Genomic DNA, 25,217 nt, shown 5'->3' on the forward strand with positions numbered 1-25,217 from the left:
GGGCCAAAATACATTTCTGATCTGCTACTACACTATGAGCCACCCAGACCTCTCAGGTCGTCTGGGACAGGTCTACTTGTTGTCCCCAGAGTCAGAACTAAACAGGGGGAAGCAGCGTTCAGTTTTTATGCTCCACATATCTGGAACAAACTCCCAGAAAACTGCAGGTCCGCTATAACTCTCAGTTCTTTTAAATCAAGGCTGAAGATCTATCTTTTTGATCTTGCCTTTCTTTAAATAACCTATTTTATCTGCTTTTAAAAGTTTAACTGTTTTAATGTTTTACCTAACAGTACCTAATATTGCCTAACAGGGCTTAATAGTACCTAGAACCATGCCTAACAGTGCATAGCAGTGCCTACCTAACAGTGCTTAAACTGCACTGTAAATTTTATTCTTGTCTTTTATGTTTCTCTCAGTTTTTTTTTTTTTTAATTCTTATACTGCACTGTAAATTTTATTCTTGACTTTGAATGTTTTTAAATTGTTTTTAATTGTTTTCTGAATGCTCTTTCATGTTTTATGTAAAGCACTTTGAATTGCCCTGTTGCTGAAATGTGCTATATAAATAAAGCTGCCTTGCCTTGCCTTGCCTATGTACAGCTAACATATAGACATTAATTGATGAGTGAATTTCCTGTGGATCCACGTAAACATTGCAGTCTAATGAACTGCAGACAATGAGCTATGGAAAACTGCATTCAAACCGTATGAATGATGTAGAGTGGGCTTACTGGGCTAACTTACAGAATACTTTCCTTTTTATTTAGCCCTTTTCCTACATAAAATGTGGGCGAACGGTTATATATTTAAACAAATAGTTTATATATATATATATATATATATGTATATGTGTATATGTGTATATATGTGTGTGTGTGTATATATGTGTGTGTGTGTGTGTGTGTGTGTGTGTGTGTGTGTGGTAGAGAAAAACAAGAGCACTGACTAACAGACCACATGCTGGGGGTGGTACATGGGTGAAGCAAATATGTGTTCAAATGTCATACGTGTATGGATTTGTTTTCCTGCTTGTTTGCATGCGTGCCTGGCTGTTTGTGCATACAGTGTATCTACTGAGGAAAGGCAATTTGACAAGTTAATCAATTCTAAACATCCTAATGGAAACATCCCCACAGGCTGCTCCTCCTCCTCCACAGAGATTATTTTAGCATTTCACCTTCCTCCCATCAGTCTAGCTGCTTTTGCCGGAGAGATGTGTATGAAGTGACACATACACACCTGACATCTGGTTTCCATAGTATGGCAGCCTATCACCCAAACATTTCTAAAAATAATACTTGATACAATATTTTCTCAGGGGAGAATTAGCCACGAGAAATAACTGTTGAAGTTATGAACCTTTCTTGAATGAGAAGGAGCCTGATTCAAGACCAACAGGCAGGTGCTATGATTATAGGGATCATTTTTTCCCCACTTACCAACCATGCACTCTATATTGCCTGAAAAAATGAGAGAAGTGTCAACATAACTATGATGAATCATTACAGAGAGCCAATAAACACAAAAAGGTTGGTAGGAATTTATAATAACTTAAAAAGGAAATTGGTCATATTTTTTAATCACACTTCAAAGTCTGGAGCTAGTCCACCACGTTGGTCCAGACTGAAATATCTCAACAACTAATTGATGGATTGCCATGGAATTTGCTACAGACATTCACACCCCCCACATGATGAATCTTACTGACTTTGGTGATCCCCTGACTTTTCCTCCAGCGCCACATCAGGTCAACATTTTATTTTGATCAATACTTCTATTTTCTTCCAAATAACAACTAATGACATTCTTCCTCAGCTGTACTTTGTGTTTTGTGTGCTAATAAGCAAATGTTAGCATGCTAACAAGCTAAACTAAAATATTGAACATGGTCAACATTATACTTGCTAAACAGCAGCATTGAGAAAAGGCTAAGTCTTGTTTTTTATCACATCATTCACAGCACCATTCTGATCAGGATACCACAAAACCGAGACTTCGGAATACAGACCAGATGTCTTTAAGAGACTTTGCTCCTGCCATCTAATGTAAATGTAATAAGACAGATAGCTGTCTGTAAGCCTACAGAAAATTGTAGACTAAACTTTGTCTCTAAAACTCAAAAAGTTGAAAACATGATAAACAGTTTTTTATATGATATGCATGTTTTTTCCACTTCCTTTCAGTCTCTACAGTTGTATTACTAAACCAAAAGCATTTCTCCTATTGTTATCTGGTGAGTTAGAATACAAAATGATAAACCGCAACAACCTTGCTGCTACGGTTACGACAGCCTGTTATTGCACACAAAGATGATTTAGCACAGATATACCTAAATCCCTATTTTGATATCTGAGCCACTGATGAGGGCCTGTCTTGTCCTCATCAGAATTTTATCTCAATACTGGCTTGCTGCACTTGCTGAAAGGAGAGAAACTGTGCACATATATCCCAGTATAATTTATTAATCCACTCCCTTTGCTTCCTTCATTTCCACATTCTCCATCAATTATTCCATCAATATTCTTGCCCTTAAAATATCAGGTTCCAGTAGTCTCTAGAACTCAGGTCTCTTATTTTTTCCCTAATGCATTGCTAACTTGAGGACATCTAGAATCTATGGTTGATCTCAGGTCAGCCAGAAACTGCTAATTAGGACTGGGTTCAGGTCACAATGGCTCTGTCAGCTATTTAAGGGTCAGCTATATGTTTCACCTATTGACACATTAAGCGGGATGGAGAGACAGAGAATGTGGAATACGCCACAGAGTGCTCAGGAGGGAGAAAGGCAAATCTAGGTGCAGAATAAATAAATGTTCCTGTTACTGTAGCATAAATGTCTCCATCTGTTCCCATGCAAACGCAATATTTATGAGCTATGAATCAGGTATTATGTAACTACAGTATGCATATGTCAAGCATAAGACTGTAAATGTAACCTTTATTAATATTTTAGAAATAAATATGGCTAGTTGAATGTTAACCCTCAACAATCTGTCCAGAAAAAAGAGAACATATGGAATACATAAACTGCAAATGTATTGCACACTAAAATTTGTGATTTTTAGGAATAGTCAATAGTGTCCTACAGCCAATATGCACCAACATTATGAAATTTAACTCAAAGCTTTAAGATACAGTTTAATTTATCAAATGCAGTGGACAGTTACATTACCAGTATCTATAAGTGAGTGATTGTAAGCATTCAACCTAAACTGGTCCCTCACAGCCAGTCCACAGATACTCCAACCAATGTTGTGGATGAGCACTACAAGAAATGCAGACTATTTTTCCACTTTATTTTTGTTTCGATATCTTGTTAATGCTTGTGTTAGTTAGGTAGTTAGGGGCGGCAGGTGTTTTTGGGCAGCTGTACTTTTTTTATATCTTTTTTATTTTTTTAGACAGGAAACGGGGGAGAGAGAGAGGGGAAGACATGCAGCAAAGGGCCTCGGATCTGATTTGAACCCGGGCCGCTGGCAAGGACTGAGCCTACATGGGGCGCGAACTCTTCCAGGTAAGCTATAGGCCGCCGCGGCAGCAGTATTTTTTGTAACCTGCTAGTTTGCAAACAATTCTTCGGTTTTGCTTGGCTCCCTGCCACCCTACAGTCTGAATGGTCCACTGGGAAAATTGCCACCGTTCCAGATTGCCATTTTGCCCATACCAGCAGGATTAAAATGACAAATGTGTGGCAATATTTTGTGGCTTACCATGTACTATTTCAGCCCTGCAAAATATTTTAAAATTGATTTCTGTAATTATGAAATTCATGGCTGCAACAAACATTATTTATCTTTCAAATATTTTTTAAAAAGTCATACCTTAATCAGAAATATAGGCCGTGGAACCCAGTGTGAAGTCTCTGATTTGCTTTTTTTGTCTTAGTAACAGTAAAAAACCCAAAGTTCTCTAATTACAGTAATGAGAATCTAAAATGTTTGCAATTAAATGTCGATGGATCAATTAATTAATCCACTATCTGTTCAAGCACTCATGAAATTAGTAATTAATTGTAAATGTTATCCAAGTCAAGAACATCAATACAAGTCAATGATATAATTTTGTTGGAGGTACATCTGCTTGTCACCATTACCACGGTTGGATCTGCAGACAGTAAATCAAACAGAACTGGAAAGTAGCACTGAAGTGAACAAGAGCTCTGCAACTCACCAGCTTGGTGTGTGTTGACGGTAACATTCGCCAGCGAGCGTGCAGACACCCCGAGCCCAGAGACGCCATTCGCAGCCTCCACGTGGAAGGTGTAGGTGGCGTGCATTGCAAAATCTAGTATTGCCACAGAGGTACCAGTCAGTCCAAGTGGCCTTGGGATGAACCGCAGTTCTGGCTCACATGGTTCACACTGTGTCACACCACTGTCTCCATCTCTTCCATCACAGCGCTGACACAGGATGTTATAAGTGATGTCCTCCCTGCCACCTGTGTCACTAGGAGGCATCCACTGCAAGAAGAGAGCCGTGTCATTGATCAATGAGACCAGGTTCCTGGGAGCCGACGGAGTCCCTGAAGAGAGAGAAAAGGTATTGAGATTACTCATTCATAACTCACTAATATCTTTGTCAGGTATTTTAAAGAAAAGGCCTTGTACAAATATAGCATAACACATATAGAGGGGTTTGGTTGTTGTCTGATTGAATTCAAGAGTAGACAAAATAATCTATGATCATTGGTGCCAATTCAGACTGTAGACCTCTTGGGAGAGCCACTATGAGTGTCTACGGTTTACAAAAAAATTATGAAATGAGCAGCAATAAGATCTTACTTGTGGCATACTACTGTGTAAAAATGCATGTTTGTATGTAAGTATCAGTATTACGTATAACAGCTAATACACCACTCATCTAACCTTGAGGATGAAGCTAAATTGGGCACATGATCACCAAAACATGTCAATTAAATGTCCCTTTAGCAGCAAGTGAGCATAATTTGAATCTGTAGTGTGTGTGTGTGTGTGTGTGTGTGTCTGTGTGTGTGTGTGTGTATATGTGGATGTGTGTAGGTACTGTGTGTGTGTGTAGGTATGTGGGTGGGTGGTTGGCTTTCAGCTTATTCTGCAATGTTTTATTCCAACAGCCTATGTGTCAATTTCCTGGAATGTACACAGATTTGACTTTTATCCATTTTTTAAAAACTGTACAATGTCTGGTTTGGCAAAGTGATCAGAACTGAAGTTGCAAGTGTGCCTTTGAATATCTGTTTGTAGGCATGTGGGTGGTAAGCTTTCAGAGTGCCCTACGTGTTTCATTCCAGTATGCTACTTGTCAATTTCATGGATGTTACATCATAATTTCTCATGCTATGAATGAAGTACTTCATAACAGATGTTTTTTTCAAAGTTGAGATAGGGAGGAATAAAGTAATGCTGGCATACAGTATATCTAAATTTAGCTCAATCATATTGCTAAAAAACAAGACCAGATGGATGGGGGAAAGAAAGATGGCACAGCAGACTAAAATAAATGACAGACATGCGAACAGAAACTATGCAGCTAAAAGAGAGAGTTTGTCTTTTGTAACTGCTCTACTAACTTGTACAAGCCATGGTGGAGGAGTCCTTGATAGCTCTGTAGAAGCCTTTGTCACAGTGGCAGATGGTGGCGGCCTGGTCATGGCTGGAGCTATGTGGAGGACACTTGGAGCATATAGTGTTCCCTGCATATGCCTTGAAGAAGCCAGGCTTACAAGCTGTAGAAAAGGAGAGGGGAGAAAAAAGCCAGTTACACAAGGTTAATGTTCCTCATGCAATTGCATTTCCATCAGCACACATACATTTAATTACATTTCCAGCTGCTCTCCTCACCTGTGGTCTGACCTTATTTTTTGAGGTACTATGGATCACTGTCATCTATTAGCTACTAAGCCACATGCTTATGGTGCTGTCCATTGTCCAGTCTAACAGATGGCACACACCTGTAATACCCCTTTTCTCCCACAACACACACATATTTAAAAAAAAAACACATACAGACAGCTCATAGGCCCTGGCAGACGTGGAAGCACCACATTTTTGACAATACCTGTGTTTTCTTGAGGTAGAATTTGTCAAGTTAACAGAATAGCAGATGTTCATAGGTTTCCTGTTAAGATCCAAAAGTCAACAAGAATCTTTGAAACGTTCCCTAAAAAATTAAGAATCAAACACTTTCGACTAATCACTCGTTGGAAAAAGTCACCGATCACTTTACTTTACAAATTATTTGACAGGAGATAAATAATCATATATCAATAGCTTCAGTTTTTTCAAAAAGTCGAGGTCGGGCCTGGGGCTGTCACTGACCACCAACGGTCATCCCCGGTGGCGATATGTTTTTCCCCACTATGGCCACGCCAAGACCCGCCCTTCAATAGCATTCACACACTACTATTGGCCACTGGGCTGCATTTTAACCCAAACCTAACCTTAACCAGTAACCACTCAAGGTCAAATGCCTAACCCCAACCAATCGAGCTGCTTCGTAGGGCAGGTCTTGGCGTGGCCATAGTGGGTTTCGTAATTTTGTGCCTCGGTGACCGTAGGAAACACTACCAAAGTTCCGTCCTCACTTCAGGAATTAATCCTGGGTGTTTGTCGGATGTAGCTAGATAGCCAGCTAGGGGAAACTAACCGCATTCAATAAAAACAAGTTTGGAGGTAATGTTAACGTTAGTTGAAGATATATTTCTCCATGTTTGGCAGAGACGGTGCTGCCCCCTCTGGTCTGTCCGCTGGCTGAACGCAGCTAGCTCCCAGTAAAATAACCAAGCCACCCTCCAAAATGTGGGAGTATGTTGAGTGAACACTGTGAGAACGGAGTTTTGACACTACAAACGTAGCTACGTTACACTCATAGATTTGTTTGTTTATACTACTAGCTAGCTAATTCACATTAATCACATTAATAACTACCACTATTAGCAAGTAACGTTACTGGAGCTGTTAACATACTGACGCTTCGCAGGTAAACTAGGGTTAATCTCATGGTTAATCTACGAGGGTCAATTGTCTTTAAATTAGCTCGTTATCTAGCTAACGTTAGCATAGAAACCTATGATCCTGAGCTAGCTGACGACGCTGAAAGTTATTCGGCTTTCACTGTTTACTGAAGTATCAAGTCTAAAATAAAATAAGTGTTTTATTTCAAATTTCAACTCCCTATATGGGAGTTTATGGGAAATTAGGAGCTAATGCTAGCTAAGTGAATAAGGGATTACCAAAACTCATCCTCTGGGAACTATGACTTTCCTCTGGATTTACAGATGGTGATGTATCATGCAATATTACATGAGAGGGTTTGATTTAACGTCATCATTGGCACGATAGTGATGCGGCTAGGACCAAGGCTTTTTATCTCAAGTACTTGCTGACTATTTTAGATTGTATAATTTCTAGAGATTACAGAATTAAATAAAAAACATGAAATAATGTACAACATATATAAATAAAAAAAACAGCATCTTGAGAGGCATATAATATCACTAATACAGCTTCAATGAAATGATGGAACAAGATATATATAAATTAAACTATGGAAAATAATCTGGAGCCCATTTGTTTTAATCAGCAGGTTTAGCTGTCTTTCAGTCTAAAACCTCCATCCACTTGCCTGGTCCATTCTGCTGACCTAAGTATTCTTTAGTTTTCCATCCTTACCCTGGTTCACTTTCCTACCTCATTACTACCTCCAGTTCTCTCCCGTTTTACCTTTCCATTTATTTTTTCCATCATTTCAACCAACTGCTTTCCTTATCTTTCCAATTTTTTCTCTCTCTTTTGCTCTGCCACAGTTTTCTTGATTTTTTTCCCCCCATCTTTCTTCCAATATTTTTCCTTTTCCCATCTCTCCTCCTGCTGTCTTCTACTTCTCTCTTTACCTTAACGCTTATCAGAATATGGCAAAAACATTGCAGATTGCCTCCTTTTCCCCAGACTTATCTCAGCAGAGAAAAATAAAGCACTACTAGTGTGATTAAAAAATCTGGGAATAATTGTATGAGAGTGATTTGTATGAGAAGTGTGGGTGCATGGATAATAATTTCAAAGTTATCAAATAAATATGCCAGCTGTAAGACAGACTATGCAATGATAGAGAAAAATGTAACTCATTTGGAAATTCAATTAAGACTGCATGGCAGCCAGCCAGAAGGATTTTATAATTTCAGCCTTTTTAATATTTTCCCCACAATTACATAAGTAGGGAGCCACATTTCTTTCTTTTCTTTCTCACATCATCAGCGACAGACCATATTACATAAGTGTGTTATTGTCTGATGCTTTATTGCCTTCATTGAGAAACATTGCTACTATAATCCCTCTGTTTATATTAGCCCTTTTTATTGTACAGTGATAAGTTTCATAATGTCTGACATGAATTATGTCCAGCTGCTACCCAGAATCCGGTACTGTACCCACGACTCCTTGTAAAAGACTATTGTTACAGAGTGGATTATCCTGGTGAAATAAAGTAAATTGAAAGTAAATTGAATCAAATTGCTCCTGGTACTTCTATTCATGCAGTAATGGAGCTTCAGATTCAATACATTCAGTAGTTGTAGATACACTAAATCCCTAAGATGATTATGCGGACTGACGCAGTATCTTTAGTATCTACATGTTTACGAGACCTGTAGGAGAGTACTGGTTGAATAAGGATAAGACTTTCTACCTGTGGCTAGATTGTTGTATTGTGAGTCTCTCCGAGGCTCGAAACGTGTTAAGAGTATTTTCAGTTATACCATCAACAGTTCAGTTGTTCATTCAGCTATTAATACAATTAATTCGGTATCGGCAGATGTTCGCCTCATTGACTGCCATCACCGAGGTCAGTGGCCAATGTTTATGTGTTTTTTTTTTTTGCAGACTAGGACAATACTCCGCTAGCATATGCTGCTACTACAGCTGCTGATTCAGGAAAGAAGACACTGACTGCAGGGTTCAATGTTGTATTTTTTCACCTGCCCGGTCAGTCAAGTGAAAAAAAATTCTACTTGCCCAAAGTAAATTTTTACTGGCCCCTATACACATTGTTTTGTATTAGTGGTTATCAAATAACGACAAAGACTCAAGTGTTATTTTAGATCTTAAAGGTCCCATAGCATTAAAATTTCACTTTATGAGTTTTTTTTAAACATTAATATGCATTCCCCCAGCCTGCCTATGGTCCCCCAGTGGCTAGAAATGGTTATAGGTGTAAACCGAGCCCTGGGTATCCTGCTCTGCCTTTGAGAAAATGAAAGCTCAGATGAGCCGATCTGGAATCTTCTCCTTATGAGGTCATAAGGAGCAAGGTTACCTCCCCTTTCTCTGCTTTGCCCAGCCAGAGAATTTGGCCCACCCATGAGAGAACGACATCATGGCTTTCAAACGAGCAAAGTGGCAGTTGATACAGGATTTCTTTTAGCCCTGGGGTTGCACTATTAACTAGTCTCGCTTTGCGAGATTCTCGCGAAAATATATGCATCCAATGAAATTTCCTACGTCACCGGAGCAATCCCAGAAGTGGAACGTCGAGGATATAGACTAACTGGTAGCTACACTACAGGTCCTTACCATTACATTCCAGGATATTGTGCCCTTTCTCTCACAGAAAGAGTTCTATTTCAGTCTTTGGACCAGAATAAAATCTATTTTACTACTGTGAGTCATTCAGTTGGAAAGATATCACACATAGCTAATGAACAATCCCACATAACACATTTTGCAATGCGCATCTCAGATCACATTTTCACTCACTGTGACCACTATTCCGTCCAAGAAACAGCCCAAAACTCAAATATATTCAATATAAAATTATATAAAACAGAGAAAATCAGCAAATCCTCACATTTGAGAAACGGAAACCAGCAAATTTTTGACAATTTTGCTTGAGTACACCACTTAACGATTATTGGATAATCAAAGTCATTGCCAATTAATTGTCTGTTGGACAACTAATCAATTAGTTGACTAATTGTCAATTTATTTGCTTTCTATATGTTATTATCTTCTATGTTACTTAGCTATATTTGCTTGAAACACAGTGGTCAAAGGTCATTACAGTATTTTTCTTTAGCAATGGTCAGTGGTTTTAAATGAGAGAGAAAATAAGAGATGACGTGCAAGGTAGAGATGAGCGAAAATGAAAAATGCAAGAAGGAAAGAGATGCAAGGAAAAAACAATCTGCATAAACAGGTGGACAGAATTGAGAATAAAGATATGTAAAAGGGATGACACAAAAGATTGACACGCAGACAGAAATCCTCGCCAAAATTGCATTGCTGCTTAGCTCTAATGGGAAGAGTAATTTGTCACCCAGCTTCCAATTTTTGAGGCACCTCAGTCACTTGGATATTACTTTCCTCCTATGCTGAGCTCCTGCCAAAGGCAACAAACACAGATTCATTTGAATTTCCAGCTGCTCCCTGCTCTGGGATTCGCTGGGAAGATCACCACCAAAAAGCAATTACAATACTCATACCACTGTTCCTATCAAAAAGTTTGAAAACATCCCCTACACATATATGCACACACAGGCACATAATGGCATCCAATTTGTACACTATCAGTTGTTTGGCTTTTTTGTCTTGGAACACATTCTTTTTCATGAAAGGAAAAATATTGGCACAAAATGCATATTCCCATTCGGAGCAAATACTGCTGTACACAGAAAACATACAACAATAATGCAGACACAGTATGTTTTAACAGTTATTAGCTTTAGGGCCAAAACTAACAATTTTTTTTATTACTATCAATTATTATTCCAATTATGGTTGTTTTATTCATCCAACAGTCCAAAACCCAAATATATTCAATATGCTATATCGCAAATGAAATAAGCAAATCTTCACAATTGAGAAGCAGGAAGCCGTAGGCTAAATGTTTGGCATTTTTGCTTGAAAAATGACAAAAGTTATTAATGGAATTTGACAAATATTGCCTATTCATTTGTAAATTTGTTGCAGCTTTAAATAGCTTTACAGTCTTTTTTTTATGAGACATGGCATGCTATCAGTCTAGATGACAGGGTATGGCGCCATAGTTTCTCTTTTGATAATGTTCAATCCTATTCAGCAGTGATTGTAACATTCTACTTCCTAACAGAATGAGTGACTAAAATCAAACTCTTTTTACCTAAATCTGAATTCATAAATTTTTTGGCCACCTCGGGTTAGCGCAACAAGCTGTACACAATATTCTAATATTATCAACTTTACACACAGCAGATACAGAGCTATAGTAGCATTCGTTTGGAGTCGAGTTTGTAGCTCTGTATTGGTCTCCACCAACTACTAAGGGAAGTTTTTGGCTCTTTAGCTGCTAAATGCTCCACTGTGTTTACCAATAGTTTCTAACTTTGTCTGAGTGGTGGTGGTAGTGTATAGTGGGTTTCTAGAGCGTTTTTGCTTTAAATAGCTGCCTGCCTGCTGAAAACATCGCTGATAAGGGCAGTATGTGAATCAGAACAGTAAAGTTGCGGTCTGGAAAACAAAAACAATGTGCTGGAAGATGCTGCACAGCTCTGTAGAGCTGAGAGGAACTGCAGAGTCGGGGGGTAATTATCTGTGGGTACGTCACTGTCAGTGATCCCCATTTAAATTACACAGTAATTTGATCCATGGAAATATTGATCAGAGCAGCTTAACAAAGACTTGTTTTTAAAACACCTTGCAGTGGTTAAACTTTAGCTTCAGGTCAAGAGTAGCACCTAAGGATGTTTTTGATTTGATATAACCTACAGGGGCTCGGTCAAAGGAAGTTCATCAACTGCAAATTTGCAGGAAAGGAATGACGTGCCAACTAAGAGATTTTGAGTTGTTTGGGTGTGTAGTTGGACGTTTTCTCTTGGCTTTACGTTGTCAGAAACAGATGGAGCCAGAGACTATGTTTACTCTGTACTCGCAGCTTTGATATGCAGATGTGAAGTTCACAGAGAATGAGTGATGCTCTAGTCTGGCTGAGCTGCGTTAAAGGCCGGAGTAAACACAGTCCTTAATGGACAGAAGAGATACAACTAAGAGAATGATACAACTAAGAGAATGTATTGATCTCCGCATTTTCCTAGTCCACTTTACCTAAATTCAAGGTCACAAGTTTGTACTTCTTCTGCCTGATCAATCCCATGTCTTGAGACAGCAGAGGTCATCAGTGACCAAGCTAATGTTTGTCCGTTATTGGAGAACTCTCGACATGGACATGGCAAACACTGATGGACTTGTGTGATTCTGAAAATCTCTGTTTGTTTACTTTCTCGCTATTAATCTGTGTTCGTATCAACTTAATGAAAAGGACCGGAGGTGTTAGCTGCAAAACCGATCATTCAGAAGGTGTTGTTAAAACCTAAATATTCGAATATGAAAGATTTGCCAGCTATTGAATGTAATCACTTAGCTTACTAGTGGGTTTTTGGTCTTGTCTGCATATTTATTCTGATTCAAATACAATTCAAAAGGACGTCTCTACTGGCTTTGCCCACTGTCTCCTTTTGAATATGATGGTGTGACGAAAGGATGTGGAACAAATAGCATTAGCACTATGATGTTGCCTTATCTAGGTCATGATATAACCAGCCTATCTGTGAGTAATCCTCTTGTGGCTGACACTGAATGAAAGGAATGGAATAATAAAGCACTCGATTGAGATGTCAAAACAGTCTGGCAGAATGCTATTGGGGTGGAAAGCAGGGTTTGATAAGCGCTGATGCCTTTGTTTAGGCAGCTGGGAGGGAAAGATGGACGTGTTAGCGCAGAGCTCTGCTTATATTTGGGAGCGTTGGGGTTTTACCTATTCTCTCGCTCTCTCTCTCTCTCTCTCTCTCTCTCTTTCTCGCGCGCGCTCACTCTCCCCCTCTTTTGCTCTTTCCCCATGCTGCCTCTCAGACAGCTTTGATCACAGCACCCTTTGAAGCAGTGTTCCAAAATGAAACTGAGGAGAAAGCAGAAGTCACCGCAAGTTCATGCCTAAACTTCCTGCAACTACTTGCAAAGTGCACGTCTTCATCACAGCACAAGCTTTGCAAGACCTATGGAAATTATTGATAGGAAAAAAGAATGGGCCATAATTCATTAAAGCCATAAATCATTCATTGCAAGACCATAATGCGTTGTTACTATTGATCATCTCTTCTAACCTAATGTTAATGAGTTTGAAGATGCCGTTTGAGAATTGCACAGCACATCAAACTCGATAGACATTACCTGACATTTCTGAACCTGACTGTACTGTAGCTCCTGCATAGCAAAACAATAGCATAGCAGCATCTCTGGTTTCCTTTCCTTTTCCTTTGATTTCCTTCTCCTTTAGCCAGGATGCTCCAACAGTATTTCAGAGTAGAGTGCATCTTAAAGGAACAGCCATTTTGGGAAATATACTTGTTTTCTTTTAGAGACCGTGAGATGATAAGTTCAGTGCAGTGCAGAGATAACTCTGAGAAATGTTTAGCAGACACAAAGACTTGACACAAGGGGAAACTGCGAGTCTAGCTCTGTCAAAAGGGAAAATACATTGTAGGCCTCATAACAGTTTTTAGGTTTTATAACTTGTATTTTGCTGGCATTGTACATACAGTAAGTGCGTAAGTAAGTTTATTACCGTTACAGGGACTGTATTCTATGTAGTAACTGGCTACAACAATTACATAGGTAATTATGTACAAATTTGTATCACAACCCTTGTCAGCAGTCTCTTTAATTCATCGTAATACCAGTATGGCCTTTGCCTGTGCATAAGTGATGATGTGAACTCTGTATTGAATCATTATTGTGGTTGTTCACATTTTTCTGTGGTTGCTTGTAGTTTGTAATAAATTCTGAACTAAACGCATTGGAACTCATTTTTTTCTGATTATTCCAATATCACATGAATGCAGCACTAATAAAAATAAGCTTGTTGTGTCAGTCTTGTGAATATCCCTGAAGTCAGTTCTGCCAGTTGGGCAGCAGGATGATGTGAGACGACATCTGTCAAGTGTCAGGGATTTTGCCATATTGTTTATACCAAGATAGCTGTCCTTTTATTATCTCTGGCTGTATTAGACCTTTGTTGGCAGTGTTGCAAATTTAATAGCAAGACTGGTTTATGGCAATATTAAATTATTTATATATATATATATTAGGGCTGTCAATCGATTCAAATATTTAATCACAATTAATCGCATAATTGTTCATAGTTAACTCGCGATTAACCATAAATTAATCGCAATTTTTTTATCTGTTCTAAATGTAGCCTACTTTAAAAGGGACATTTTTCAAGTTTTTAATGCTCTTATCAACATGAGAGCAGACAAATATGCTTGCTTTATGCAAATGTTTATTATTGCAACAAAATAATGACAAATACTGTCTATAATATTCTCCAGAATAACATCAAAGGTAGGCTACTGTATACTCAAAAAAATATGCTGAAAATTTAATATGGAAAACTCAAGCCAACAACAGTTGTCCAGGCGTCTCTGTTGCAAACTCTCCAGGGCAGCCTGCCTTTGGCGAGGGGGAGGAGGGTTCTCTGCATCAGCCGTATGCTTGACCAGCAAGTGGTATTTGAGACTCAACGTACTCCGGTAGTATCTCAGTTCACAACAACAGTACATGCAAATAATTAAAGTCTTGTCGAGAGAACCATCTGGTAGAGCTTTGAAACTGAATTTGCCATTTAGAAGATGCATTTCTTTATTCATTTCAGCTCAAGGAGGTTCACAGAATCACAGAACACACGTGCATTAATCGTGCGTCAAACAAATTGGCGTCATTAAAAGGAATTTGCGTTAACTCAATATTATCACGTTCATTTTGACAGACCTAGTATATTAGATATTATTTTTTTTACATCAATGTGATTAAATACCTCAATTTGTCAGATGGATTAGCTGAAAACAGACTATCCTGCCTGGTTATTTAATCCATGCGCTTTCTAAATAGATTTTTAAAGAAATATAATATCACAATATATATCAATAATGCACTATAAAAATACAATACACTTCTTCTGTCAACAAGAGGAGTCTGACAACTTTGGTTTGTTAGTTTGAAGAACAACAAGATTATCTCCAGAGGCTGTACCCCACCACCATAACTCCCATCTCTTCAGAGCAGGAGGGAGCTGCAGGCAGCCATTCAGCTGGTCAAAGACATGACACGCGCACAGCATCTACTCCATGGTTAGCCTCCACAGACAAGATCAGCAAATACAAACAGACTGCTATGGAGCAGCAACAATCTTACACATGTCCAGTGCAGAACAAACCCAGCAACCCTTCCTGCAGCAGTCAGACTAATACAGAACTGTATGGAACAAAAGATGGATAGCTGAAGTCTTTGGGGTTTGTTTGTTTTGTATCTTGTTTAGTGAGGTTTTGTTGTATATTGTCTTTTCATGGGATTTGTTCTAATGCCTGGTTGTATGTTAGTGTATGATTGTTTTTGTGAATGTTTTTACGTGTAGAGTATAAATGTATAGGTGCATGTGTGGATATAGATAAACATATAGTTTATTTTTACGATGTACAATCATGTACAGATATATTTCTATCTATATATATCTTATATATATATAAATATATCTGTATATATATATATATATATATATATATATATATATAATCTGAACTCTCAAAATTGAGTGCGTATAACTGAATAAATAGACAAACACACATACTGTTCTAAGTGCCAAGTGGGTTACTGCTACATGAGTTACTGACCCATTCACTGTAACGTCTGCCAAGATCCCTTACTGTTGCAACTACAATTCAATCGAGAAAAACAACCACTATCAACCAAAGGAGAGGAACAGGGAGAATATAGATGTAGGACATATACGAGGGATACCGTGAGCGTGCTGCTCCTAAGCTGCAGTCTCATCAATAATCTCTCCTGACAGGCTTCTGTGTTGTTTAACTACATCTTTGAGATGATTGAGAGAGAGAGAGAGGGAGAGAGAAAGGATAAATAAGAGGCAGATAAAAGAGAAGAAGATGAAAAGAAAATGTACACCCGCAGAGCAAATAAAGGAGATATTACAGCCTGTCCTACATATCAGCTGTACTAATGACTGTTGGAGTTCTCTCTAAGTAACCACATCACCACAGGGATACTTCATGAATTTCACCCCAACCAGCTGAGACTTACTAGACAAAATTTAGCAAGTAACACGAGATGCACTTCAATTGTAATCATGCAGTGTGGCTCCATTTAGCACCTGCCTTAATTACAACAGTAAGTCTGAGCTTCGTAAATGAAAGAGAGGGTTGGGAGAGTTTTAAAAAAGACGAGGTGCCAGCTAAATTAGCTGTGAAACTAACAAATGAAGGCAATTAGCCTACTAGCCCCCAGTCTGTCTGCACAGTCTAATTGAGAAACCAGGCCAAAAACTATCTGGAACAACTCAACAGTTTCTTTAACTTTTTCTTAATCTGTTTTGCTGACAACAGGCCATATTTAGGTAATGCTGATACGACTAATTCAAGAGGAGGTGTCCAAAAAAAGCCTTCTACAGAAGATTTGTGGTATTTATGAAAGGTTTTAGATTTGAGACCGTTTATGTAAATGTTGTGTGGGTAAATGTTTACATTTATCTACCCCAGCATGATATTTATCAAGGCAACAACAGACATATGAACAGCAGAAACCCCATAACAGCTTGAGATGACAATAAAATTACTTTCCCATTTGAACCAAATAATTGATAGAAACTCTCTTGAGAGCCAAAGTAGTGATTTTTTGAAATGTCAGGCAATCCTTGGTGTCGTACGCTGATATCTTCTTATTCACATTGTTTAGGATCTCATAGCAGAAAAGGATGGCGATGAGAGATAGCAAGTAAGAATTCAAGGGGAAGAATGGAAAGAGCAAATAAAGGGACACAGAGGAGAAAGAAGGAGGGGGGTGTGTGTAAGTGAAGCATAAAAAAGTGGACAAGAGAGAAGAGAAGATGATGAGGGGGACGTGGAGCTGTGAAGAGATGAAGATAGATGTGGATGCAGAGGATCAGACAAGGATGCAGGGTCTTAGACTAAGAGGAGGGAATAGCAGTTCTGTAAACTCAAACTCCAGCAGATGACTGGGGAGGCCCTAGAGATCTGTTAAACGTCCCATGACATGGTGCTCTTTGGATGCTTTTATATAGGCCTTAGTGGTAATACTGTATCTGAAGTCTCTTTCCCGAAATTCAGCCTTGATGCAGAATTACAGCCACTAGAGCCAGTCCCACAATGAGCTTTCCTTACTATGTGCCATTTCTGTGTCAGTAGCTATTGATGACCTCATAAGGAGCAAGATTCCAGATCGGCCCATCTGAGCTTTCATTTTCTCAAAGGCAGAGCAGGATACCCAGGGCTCGGTTTACACCTATCGCCATTTCTAGCCACTGGGGGACCATAGGCAGGCTGGGGGAATGCATATTAATGTTAAAAAACCTCATAAAGTGAGATTTTCATGCCATGGGACCATTAATGTAATGCACTGCCTTCTCTTCCTTTCCCTTCTTCCCATGTCTTTCTTATCATTTGATTCCTTCCCTGTATCTCCAGCTTTAGTGTATTGTTAGTTAGTGTTCTGCTCTAAAATGAGTATACAAACACACTTCTTACCCCGACAGTAGCCATCCATCTCCTCGTGGCCAATACTACAGACACAGCGTCCCAGTGGTACCAGCCAGTCTCCATCAGCACCACAGTACAATTTGGGTGTGTCCCTCTCTTCTGCATTCTCCACACATGCACCCCTAACTTCAACCAGAGAGGATGAGTCCATATGTGGAACAGTGTTAGGAAATGCTGCCAGGTTCCTTAAAGTCGATGGGCAGCGTTTGTAGAACACCTTGTGTGAAAGGGGAAAACGGGAAGTTGAAGTACTGCCAGTCTTCGGAAAGGAATATAGTTACAAGATAAAATACAAGTTCATGGCTGTAATTCACGCAAACATAAGTCGCACCACCTCTGTTAACTGACCTTGACAGACACGAGAGCAATACAAGCTCCCACATCCTGGAAGGCCAAGTAGAAGCCGTTCTGTGTCACCGGTCCCACCTCCCTGACCTCGGTATTGAGTCGAAGAACACGATCTCCAAGATCTGTCTGTGTAAAACTCTCATCTGCCGCTATGGTGTCCACCTTTAAAGCCAACATACACTTGTTAGCACAGTTCGCTGTTACTGAATCCGACCAGAAGCACAACAGAGAACCCTTTTTCGTGATACCACTTAGATAACCAACCTTGGCATAGTCAGAAGGCCTAAACCGGGCCCCTTCTGAGAGCGGTTCTTCTGTCTGCAGGTAAAAGAGGTTGAAGGTTTCCTTACAGGTACCAGACACCCAAGGAATGGAGTTGCAGTCTCTCAGTGTGAAACGCAGCTCCACATATACCTGAGTTAAAATACAGATAAATAATTAAATTATCACAAGCTCATTAGACATTACAAATGCAGGGGTGTTAAAGGGGCTGTACTCGATATTCAGAACATTAATATGGCAGCAAACAACTATTTGTTATGTTAAGATATAGCGGAGTAATAGTGTCCTGAGCAGAGAATGAGGTCACACTTTCTCTGTGTGTTGTGTTACTGTGTGTGCCTTGTGCGTCTGTATCAGACGGCGAGGGCTGTGACAAAGCGTCTAAACGAGTTGGGGAATGGTCTGTGAGAGCCGTGTGTAGGCAATGCCAGACCACTTTTTCTGAATATCGAGTACAGCCCCTTTAAACAATTTTCAGTTGGGTCTAGATATTGCCTAATCTTGCATTGCCAGACCTTCTTCTAAGCGCCTGCGGAGGGAGGTTTTTGAGGGTACGTTCAAAAGTTGTTTTGTGTTGCGCAACAGAAAACTCAGATTGGACAGATAGTCTGCTAGCTGTTTTGATTTACCCTGCAGAGATCTGAGGAGCAGTTAAAGTGATGGTTCGAGTAATTTCACCCTAGGGTCCTTTGCACGGCCTCGAGCCAAACACCCCCAGAAGCTTTTTCACCTGGGTGAACATTGGGAGAGTTAGCGTTAAAAGTGCGTTATCAGCTGAATAGCTAGCGCAGGGGGCTAATGGACCCACGTTTGTATCTCGTAAATGACCCCACTAATAATGCCCAAAATGATACCAAATGTCTACACTAGTACAAACAGGTTATGTACTCATAAAACGATGGATTGGAAAGTTTGTAAGTACACCAGAAGTTTATGTAAATAACACTTGCCTGCTGGCTTCTGCTCTCTGCTGTTGTTGTTGCTGCTGTAAGACGAGTGCTTAGGGCTGTCTACAAATTACAACACCGAAAAGAGATGCAACAAAAATATTTTTTAATTTAACTTTTTTTTTTAAGTAAGTGCTGTAGTATAACTAGTAGGAGACAAGTAATAACTGAGGTAAGTTTGGAGACATTACCTTATTTAATCATTAAATTAATAAATATTTTTGTTGTATCTCTTTTCGGTGTAGTAATTTGTAGACGGCCCTAAGCACTCGTCTAACTGCAGGTAGCAGCACCAGCAGCAGCAACAGCAGCAACAGAGAGCAGACGAGAGCAGGCAAGTGTTCATAAACTTCTGGTGTACTGACAAACTTTCCAATCCATCGTTTTATGAGTGCATAAACTGTTTGTACTAGTGTAGAAGTTTGGTATCATTTCGGGCATTATTAGTGGGGTCATTTACGAGATACAAACGTGGGTCCATTAGCCCCTGCGCTAAGCTATTCAGCTGATAATGCTACTCTACGCTAACTCTCCCAATGTTCAACCCAGGTGAAAAAAGCTTCTGGGGGGACGTTTGGCTCGAGGTCATGGTGCAAAGGACCCTAGGGTGAAATTACTCCGAACCATCACTTTAACCATAGTCCTCATAAATCAACCAAAGTTTAAATTTGCAACATAAAGAAAGCAAAAGGTAACGGACATCCAGCCGAAAAGATTTTCCAACGGCACTCTAGTAATCTCTGAAGTAGAACGTCATGGATATAGACTACATATTGCCTGACCCATGCCAGGCTTTTTGTTTACATATACCAAAATCTATTCGGTGCAAGCATCAGAGCAATTAATATAAATTAATTAAAATAGGCAAACAAGACAGCATAAAATTGCATATAAGCAATAGTAAAAAGAATACAATGCAACCTATGAAAACGATTTAAAAAAATGTCATTTGAAAATCTGATATGGTGGCATCAACCCAGCCAGATTAGTAGGGTCTTCCGGAGTTTGATACAGCTCTGTTTTAGACTGTAGACAGTCAATGTGTAAAGACGAAATCCTGCACCATCTTTGATTTATCATGGACTGTTTTGTATTAAAAAATCAAAGTGAGAGTGAAGTCGTGGTTTTTGTTACTTTACATCTCCCTGCCATTTTTTTTCTCATATGTTACATAGAATATTGTGTTCCCTCCATGTTATTACACACTTTCCCAACCTTGAGGCAATATCACAACCAGGCCCTATTTCAAGACTACTTCCTTTAATTCAAATTTCTGGTAGTGTGTCTGAGAAGGTGTTGTGATGTGGTCCAAACCCTCTGTGCAGCCTGCCGCTGAATCCATCCAGACCTTAGCCAATTGTTCTGGTTTGGCTCCATTACGTGGCAAACCTGGAAGGTGTGAATAGGTCTGTTCTGCTCATCCATCTCTGTGATAGCGTCCCACTGTAAAAATATAAGAAGAAAATATTGTATGGATGTGTTTGTAAACAACAATTGCCATATAGCAAGCAGAGTATTTAGTCAGTTACTCTATTGCCTACAATCCAAAAAACGTCTTTGGCTCTACCACTTACAGCATCAAAAAAAGAGACCTACAAACAGATTATGAATATCAATTTAATTCAATCTTTTATTTGTTAGCAGAACACAAGTAGTTTTAACCTACAGACGTTTGCACAGAAAGGATATGACATCTATCCTATGCAACATTTTCATGTAAAATTGCTTTGCTTGCATTGCTGGTAAATATCCTAAAAATGTTTCTGTTTGACATGTATGCAAGACCATCCTACTGGCATTACTAGATGGCTATCATTTGGGTGAACTGACCCTTTAAGACAACAGTAATTTGTGGATTGGTGTGAGTGACTGGGATTGGCTGTATGTATTACATTAGTACTAGGCTGCAGATTAGTAGCAAATATATTAATATGGATACTATGTTGGGAGCTTACAGTACATGCACCCAGGAACGATCTGGTTGCAGAGCTGCTCCATAACGTGTTCAACCTGTGCACTTTCTATTGCATGTAGTGAAAATTAATTTCTATAGAAACATGACGTTTGAGAGACACCGGGTTAGCTTCACCAGTGTTTTCAAGCTGTTGCATCAGCCAGGCTCTCTCATTCATCTGCTTCGCTTCAACGGTGTGATGATCAGAGCTTAAAAAAAAATGGGCAGGGTAAGGAAGTGAGCTTTGGGACCGGGAGGTGGCCGGTTCCATCCCCAGACCGGCAGGATAAAAATCTGGGTGGGAAAGTGAAAGAGCAGCGCTTGTCCCTCCCTCATTACCACCACTGAGGTGCTGCTCAGTGGAACAGCAGATCAGACTGTGGCTGTACTGGGCAGCTTCCAGGTATGAATGTGTAACCGTGTGAATGTGACAGGTCGTCATTGCAAATGAGAAATTGTTCTCAATCGACTTACCTGGATAAATAAAGGTTAAAAAAAATAGCCCTAACGTGTATTGCAGACCTTCTTTCTCACAACTCCTGTAAGTAACAAATGAGCAGGAAGCTGATATTCTGTCAGTTACGCAGCTGGACATAATTATATGTCTCAAGAGCACAAGATACTTGGGAGAACTTGTTACTCCCTTGAACTTGTGAACTCATTATCCTTTTATTAGACTTTATAGTATAATCAAAGCTAAGGTTAAGGTTAAAAACATTGAACACTGCAAGTCTCATGCTTTTTTCTCACCAGCTCACCCTTTACTCTCTGTGCCCCGCAGCTGCCTTTTCCAAGCAGCCACGAGACACAGAGCTCCAGAGAGCTGAGGATGTAAGAGCAGTCAGCACCGGAAAAAAATGACACATCACTGACAGTATGATAATAATCCAAAACACACAATTCACTCTCAGTGGTTCCTGTGCCATGAGAAATACTTTGACTGAGTTTGAGTTTTGCTCACTGTTGAGTAGGCGGTCCTTAATGGGGCCCAAGACACATACACGTCTAAAAGAATGTGGCCAAATGGTCTGAGCTGATCATTTGTGATCGGATCACTCAGATCAGATTTTAATACCAGGTGGAAATAGGGTCACAGAGACCAAACCTAATGGTGCATCTGTTTCTTTGTCATTAGCAAGTCCAAAATCTTCATGGCCATATTTATCACTAAAGTTACAGAAAGAAGTTGCACTCAACAGCACGTGTAAAGCAATATAACCGAGCTGCAAAGAAACACAAATAGAAGATTGAATTCCTGTCCTGCATTATTTACAGCTTTTCCTTTTTCATTGGTGTATTTAATCTGATGTTTTTATCACATGAACTAGACCAATAAATAAGAGAGCAAATTCCAGATATAATGCAGTTATGTGACCTTTCTTGATATTACGAGTTGAGTTGTTGAAGGATCGCTCAAACGCTCCATTAACCACATGATGGAGCACAATTGATTATGGGACACTGAGGGCTGTAAAGGCTACATGAGTTGTGTCCTCGTAATGTGGGCAAAAGTACCCTTTCTCTGGAAGCCCCCTCTCTTCCAACTTTCAAGACGCAGAGGACTGAAGTTTCCTCCATGATTGCAGACTATCAGACATTTCCAGGTCCACAGAATGGAGTATGGAGGACGTGAGAAAGCATAAGTAGCTTAAATGGAAAGCACTCTGAGACTGCTTATTGATTTCACTCTCCACCTGTTGGAATCTACATTATGTAATTCTGTAGCCATGATATCTGCAACATGGGGTATTCAATAGGAGAAAATTGTCCAAAGCTGCTGTGTTGAATGTGATGTGCAAACTTTTTCTTTTTAGAATAATACACACACTGTGGCTGCACAGCCCTTAATGATTAATATATTAAATGTGTTACACAAAGAGAGACCCAACGAAGGTAGATGACAGACAGAGTTGAGTCCTAGAGGAAATTGAAACAACTGAGGTAGAGTGTTCTCAAATATTAATTTCTATATAACACTCTAACCTTGACTGGAGCGTACAAAAGCAATTAATCTAATATTAATTAAGCTATCTAAATTAGCTCTATGTGACACCCAGGGGCTAAATGATTAATCAATCATGAGCACTTCCTCTTTCATTTGGAACTTCAGTCAGACAATAATGCTGTGCCCGTGCTTTGTTAAAGGAGCATTTTTATATTTTTCAACCTGGACCCTATATTGCCTTTCATTTCTGTGTAAGTGACTAATGTGAACAAAAATCTTGGAAATACATCTGATAGTTGTGAAGATATTTCTGATTGGACCAATGTGGGTGACCAAGTGACAGACCGACATTGCCATTTCTAGAGCTGCTAGCACTAGCATGGCTAAAATTCAAACGTTCATTCTGTGTTCACTCAAGTGAAAAAATGACAGACTGTAAGACTGCATGTATCCATTGCTTTGTCATTTCTGAGATTTTCTGCTAGTGTATCTCTGCACTGTGTATAAAAGTAGGCCAGGAGAGTGCATTTTACCTTTCAGAAGAGCATGCGAGAGGAATTGTACATTTTAAGCATAGACACTAATATAAACTTGAAATGAGTTTATTAAAACAAAGCTCGTTAGCTTTCTGGTTTGCATAAGATCAGCAGTAAGTAATTGCAGCTCCATTATGCATACAAACAAGAGAAAATGGTAATTTGTCACTCTGTGTGCCTTAGTGTTCTAAAATGCCCTCTTGGGATGTCGCATGGTTCAGAGCAGAGAAAACAAATACAAACCCAGAGTTTGAAAGATGAGCTGCAGCCCACGCTCTCTGAGGCAATCAGATATGCACCTACTAATCACTCTGCCTATTAGCTCCAAGCTTAGCAGACTGTAGCAGACAGAAACCAGGTTTTGATTACAAGGTGTAAAACTATAATTAATGTATTGAACTGACAATAATAGTGCGATATGAGAGTGCAATATAGGTTTTCTGAAACTGGCCCGTGAAAAAGGCTCACTGTTGACTTAGTTTGGAGACCCTGTGATGAATTACTGAAGATTTTGCAAACTACAGATAATGCAAAAATGTCCTCACCTAATTCAAAAAGCAATTAAAACACTTCATATCATCAAAATTACATTCACGTTACACTAAGTCATACACCTATGAAGTGGCCTATATGACTTTTGCAAAGGGTTAGGGTTAGGGTTAACAAAGTTTGCAACACAGCAATTAATTAGTATGGTGTCTGCAAACAGAGGAGGATTTGAAGGAGAGAGTGGGAGAATCATGAAAGACTTCATTATTGCTTACAAGATGACCCTTTATGTGTGTCTTACCCTTTAGACTTGAAGTGGACAGACACATAGCAGCTGCTCAGTTTACACAAGTTCCCTATGGCAGCCCTATTAATGTATTGGAGCTGTGCTGAGGGGTTTGGTACTCGTGGCTGCAGTGATTCTCGTATGTAGCATCCTTAAGAGTGGAAAATTATTATGTGGGCTGCATGTATGCAAACATACAGTACACTTGTGTTGTTCGGAGACATTTGCTTGGCTGATTCTTTTATGCTTGTACTAATGAGAACACATTTTTCTTTCTGTTTTGAACATGTTTTGTGACAATCAGCTTGTTTAATGCACAGGGGCAGCCGCGTTCAAGATTTGGAGGGTGTGTGTGGGTGTCAGCTGCTCTGTGAGCCTCTGCAACACACAAATGTGCAAATTTAACAAAAAATAAAAGCCTTTTCATGTCTCATGTCACCATAGTAGAATACATGCACATATGAAATGTAGGCTAGTGATCAGCATAGTGATTGCTTAAACACAAATTATGAAACCAGTATATAAGGCAAATAATACCAAATAATAAGGCACAATGTTTTACTTGGTTGCTGTTGAAACAGAGTACAACCTGTTTTCTCCCATTTGTCCTCCCTGTACTGTTTTTGTCCCAGTACTCAATGCTGGACAGAGCAGGTGCAACCTGCGTATGTAAACCGCAATATGTTTATTCCACATCCTGTCTGGACCAGGCTTCAGAAAGGACTTCTACTGTAACTCTCAGGTAAAGTAGCATTCTGCATCTTGCTTTGAAAATTGATGATGCCAGCTTGAGTCAGCCCCTCACTGTCGTCCCAGAGATACTCTTGCTTTCTCCAAGACGTTCAGAAGCAGTTGCAAA

General features: G+C 39.4%; 1 protein-coding gene across 8 annotated transcripts in view; it reads right to left on the reverse strand.

Moving 5' to 3' along the window:
* Nucleotides 1-25,217, reverse strand: part of LOC120555944 (ephrin type-A receptor 6-like) — a 65,948-nt gene that overhangs the window by 20,384 nt on the left and 20,347 nt on the right. For 6 of the 8 annotated variants that reach the window (XM_039795159.1, XM_039795156.1, XM_039795158.1 and 3 more), the window contains exons 3-8: nt 20,463-20,591; nt 18,184-18,333; nt 17,920-18,081; nt 17,560-17,788; nt 5,551-5,706; nt 4,174-4,524 (exon numbers count right to left, since the gene is read on the reverse strand). In XM_039795159.1, the coding sequence (XP_039651093.1) occupies nt 4,174-4,524; nt 5,551-5,706; nt 17,560-17,788; nt 17,920-18,081; nt 18,184-18,333; nt 20,463-20,591 (1,177 nt within the window). Of the gene's footprint in view, nt 1-4,173; nt 4,525-5,550; nt 5,707-6,038; nt 6,299-7,212; nt 7,270-17,559; nt 17,789-17,919; nt 18,082-18,183; nt 18,334-20,462; nt 20,592-25,217 lie in introns of those variants that run through there. The other 2 variants (XM_039795160.1, XM_039795161.1) reach the window with 2 other exon arrangements.

Source organism: Perca fluviatilis, chromosome 3 (genome assembly GCF_010015445.1).
Source record: "Perca fluviatilis chromosome 3, GENO_Pfluv_1.0, whole genome shotgun sequence".
Taxonomy (NCBI): domain Eukaryota; kingdom Metazoa; phylum Chordata; class Actinopteri; order Perciformes; family Percidae; genus Perca; species Perca fluviatilis.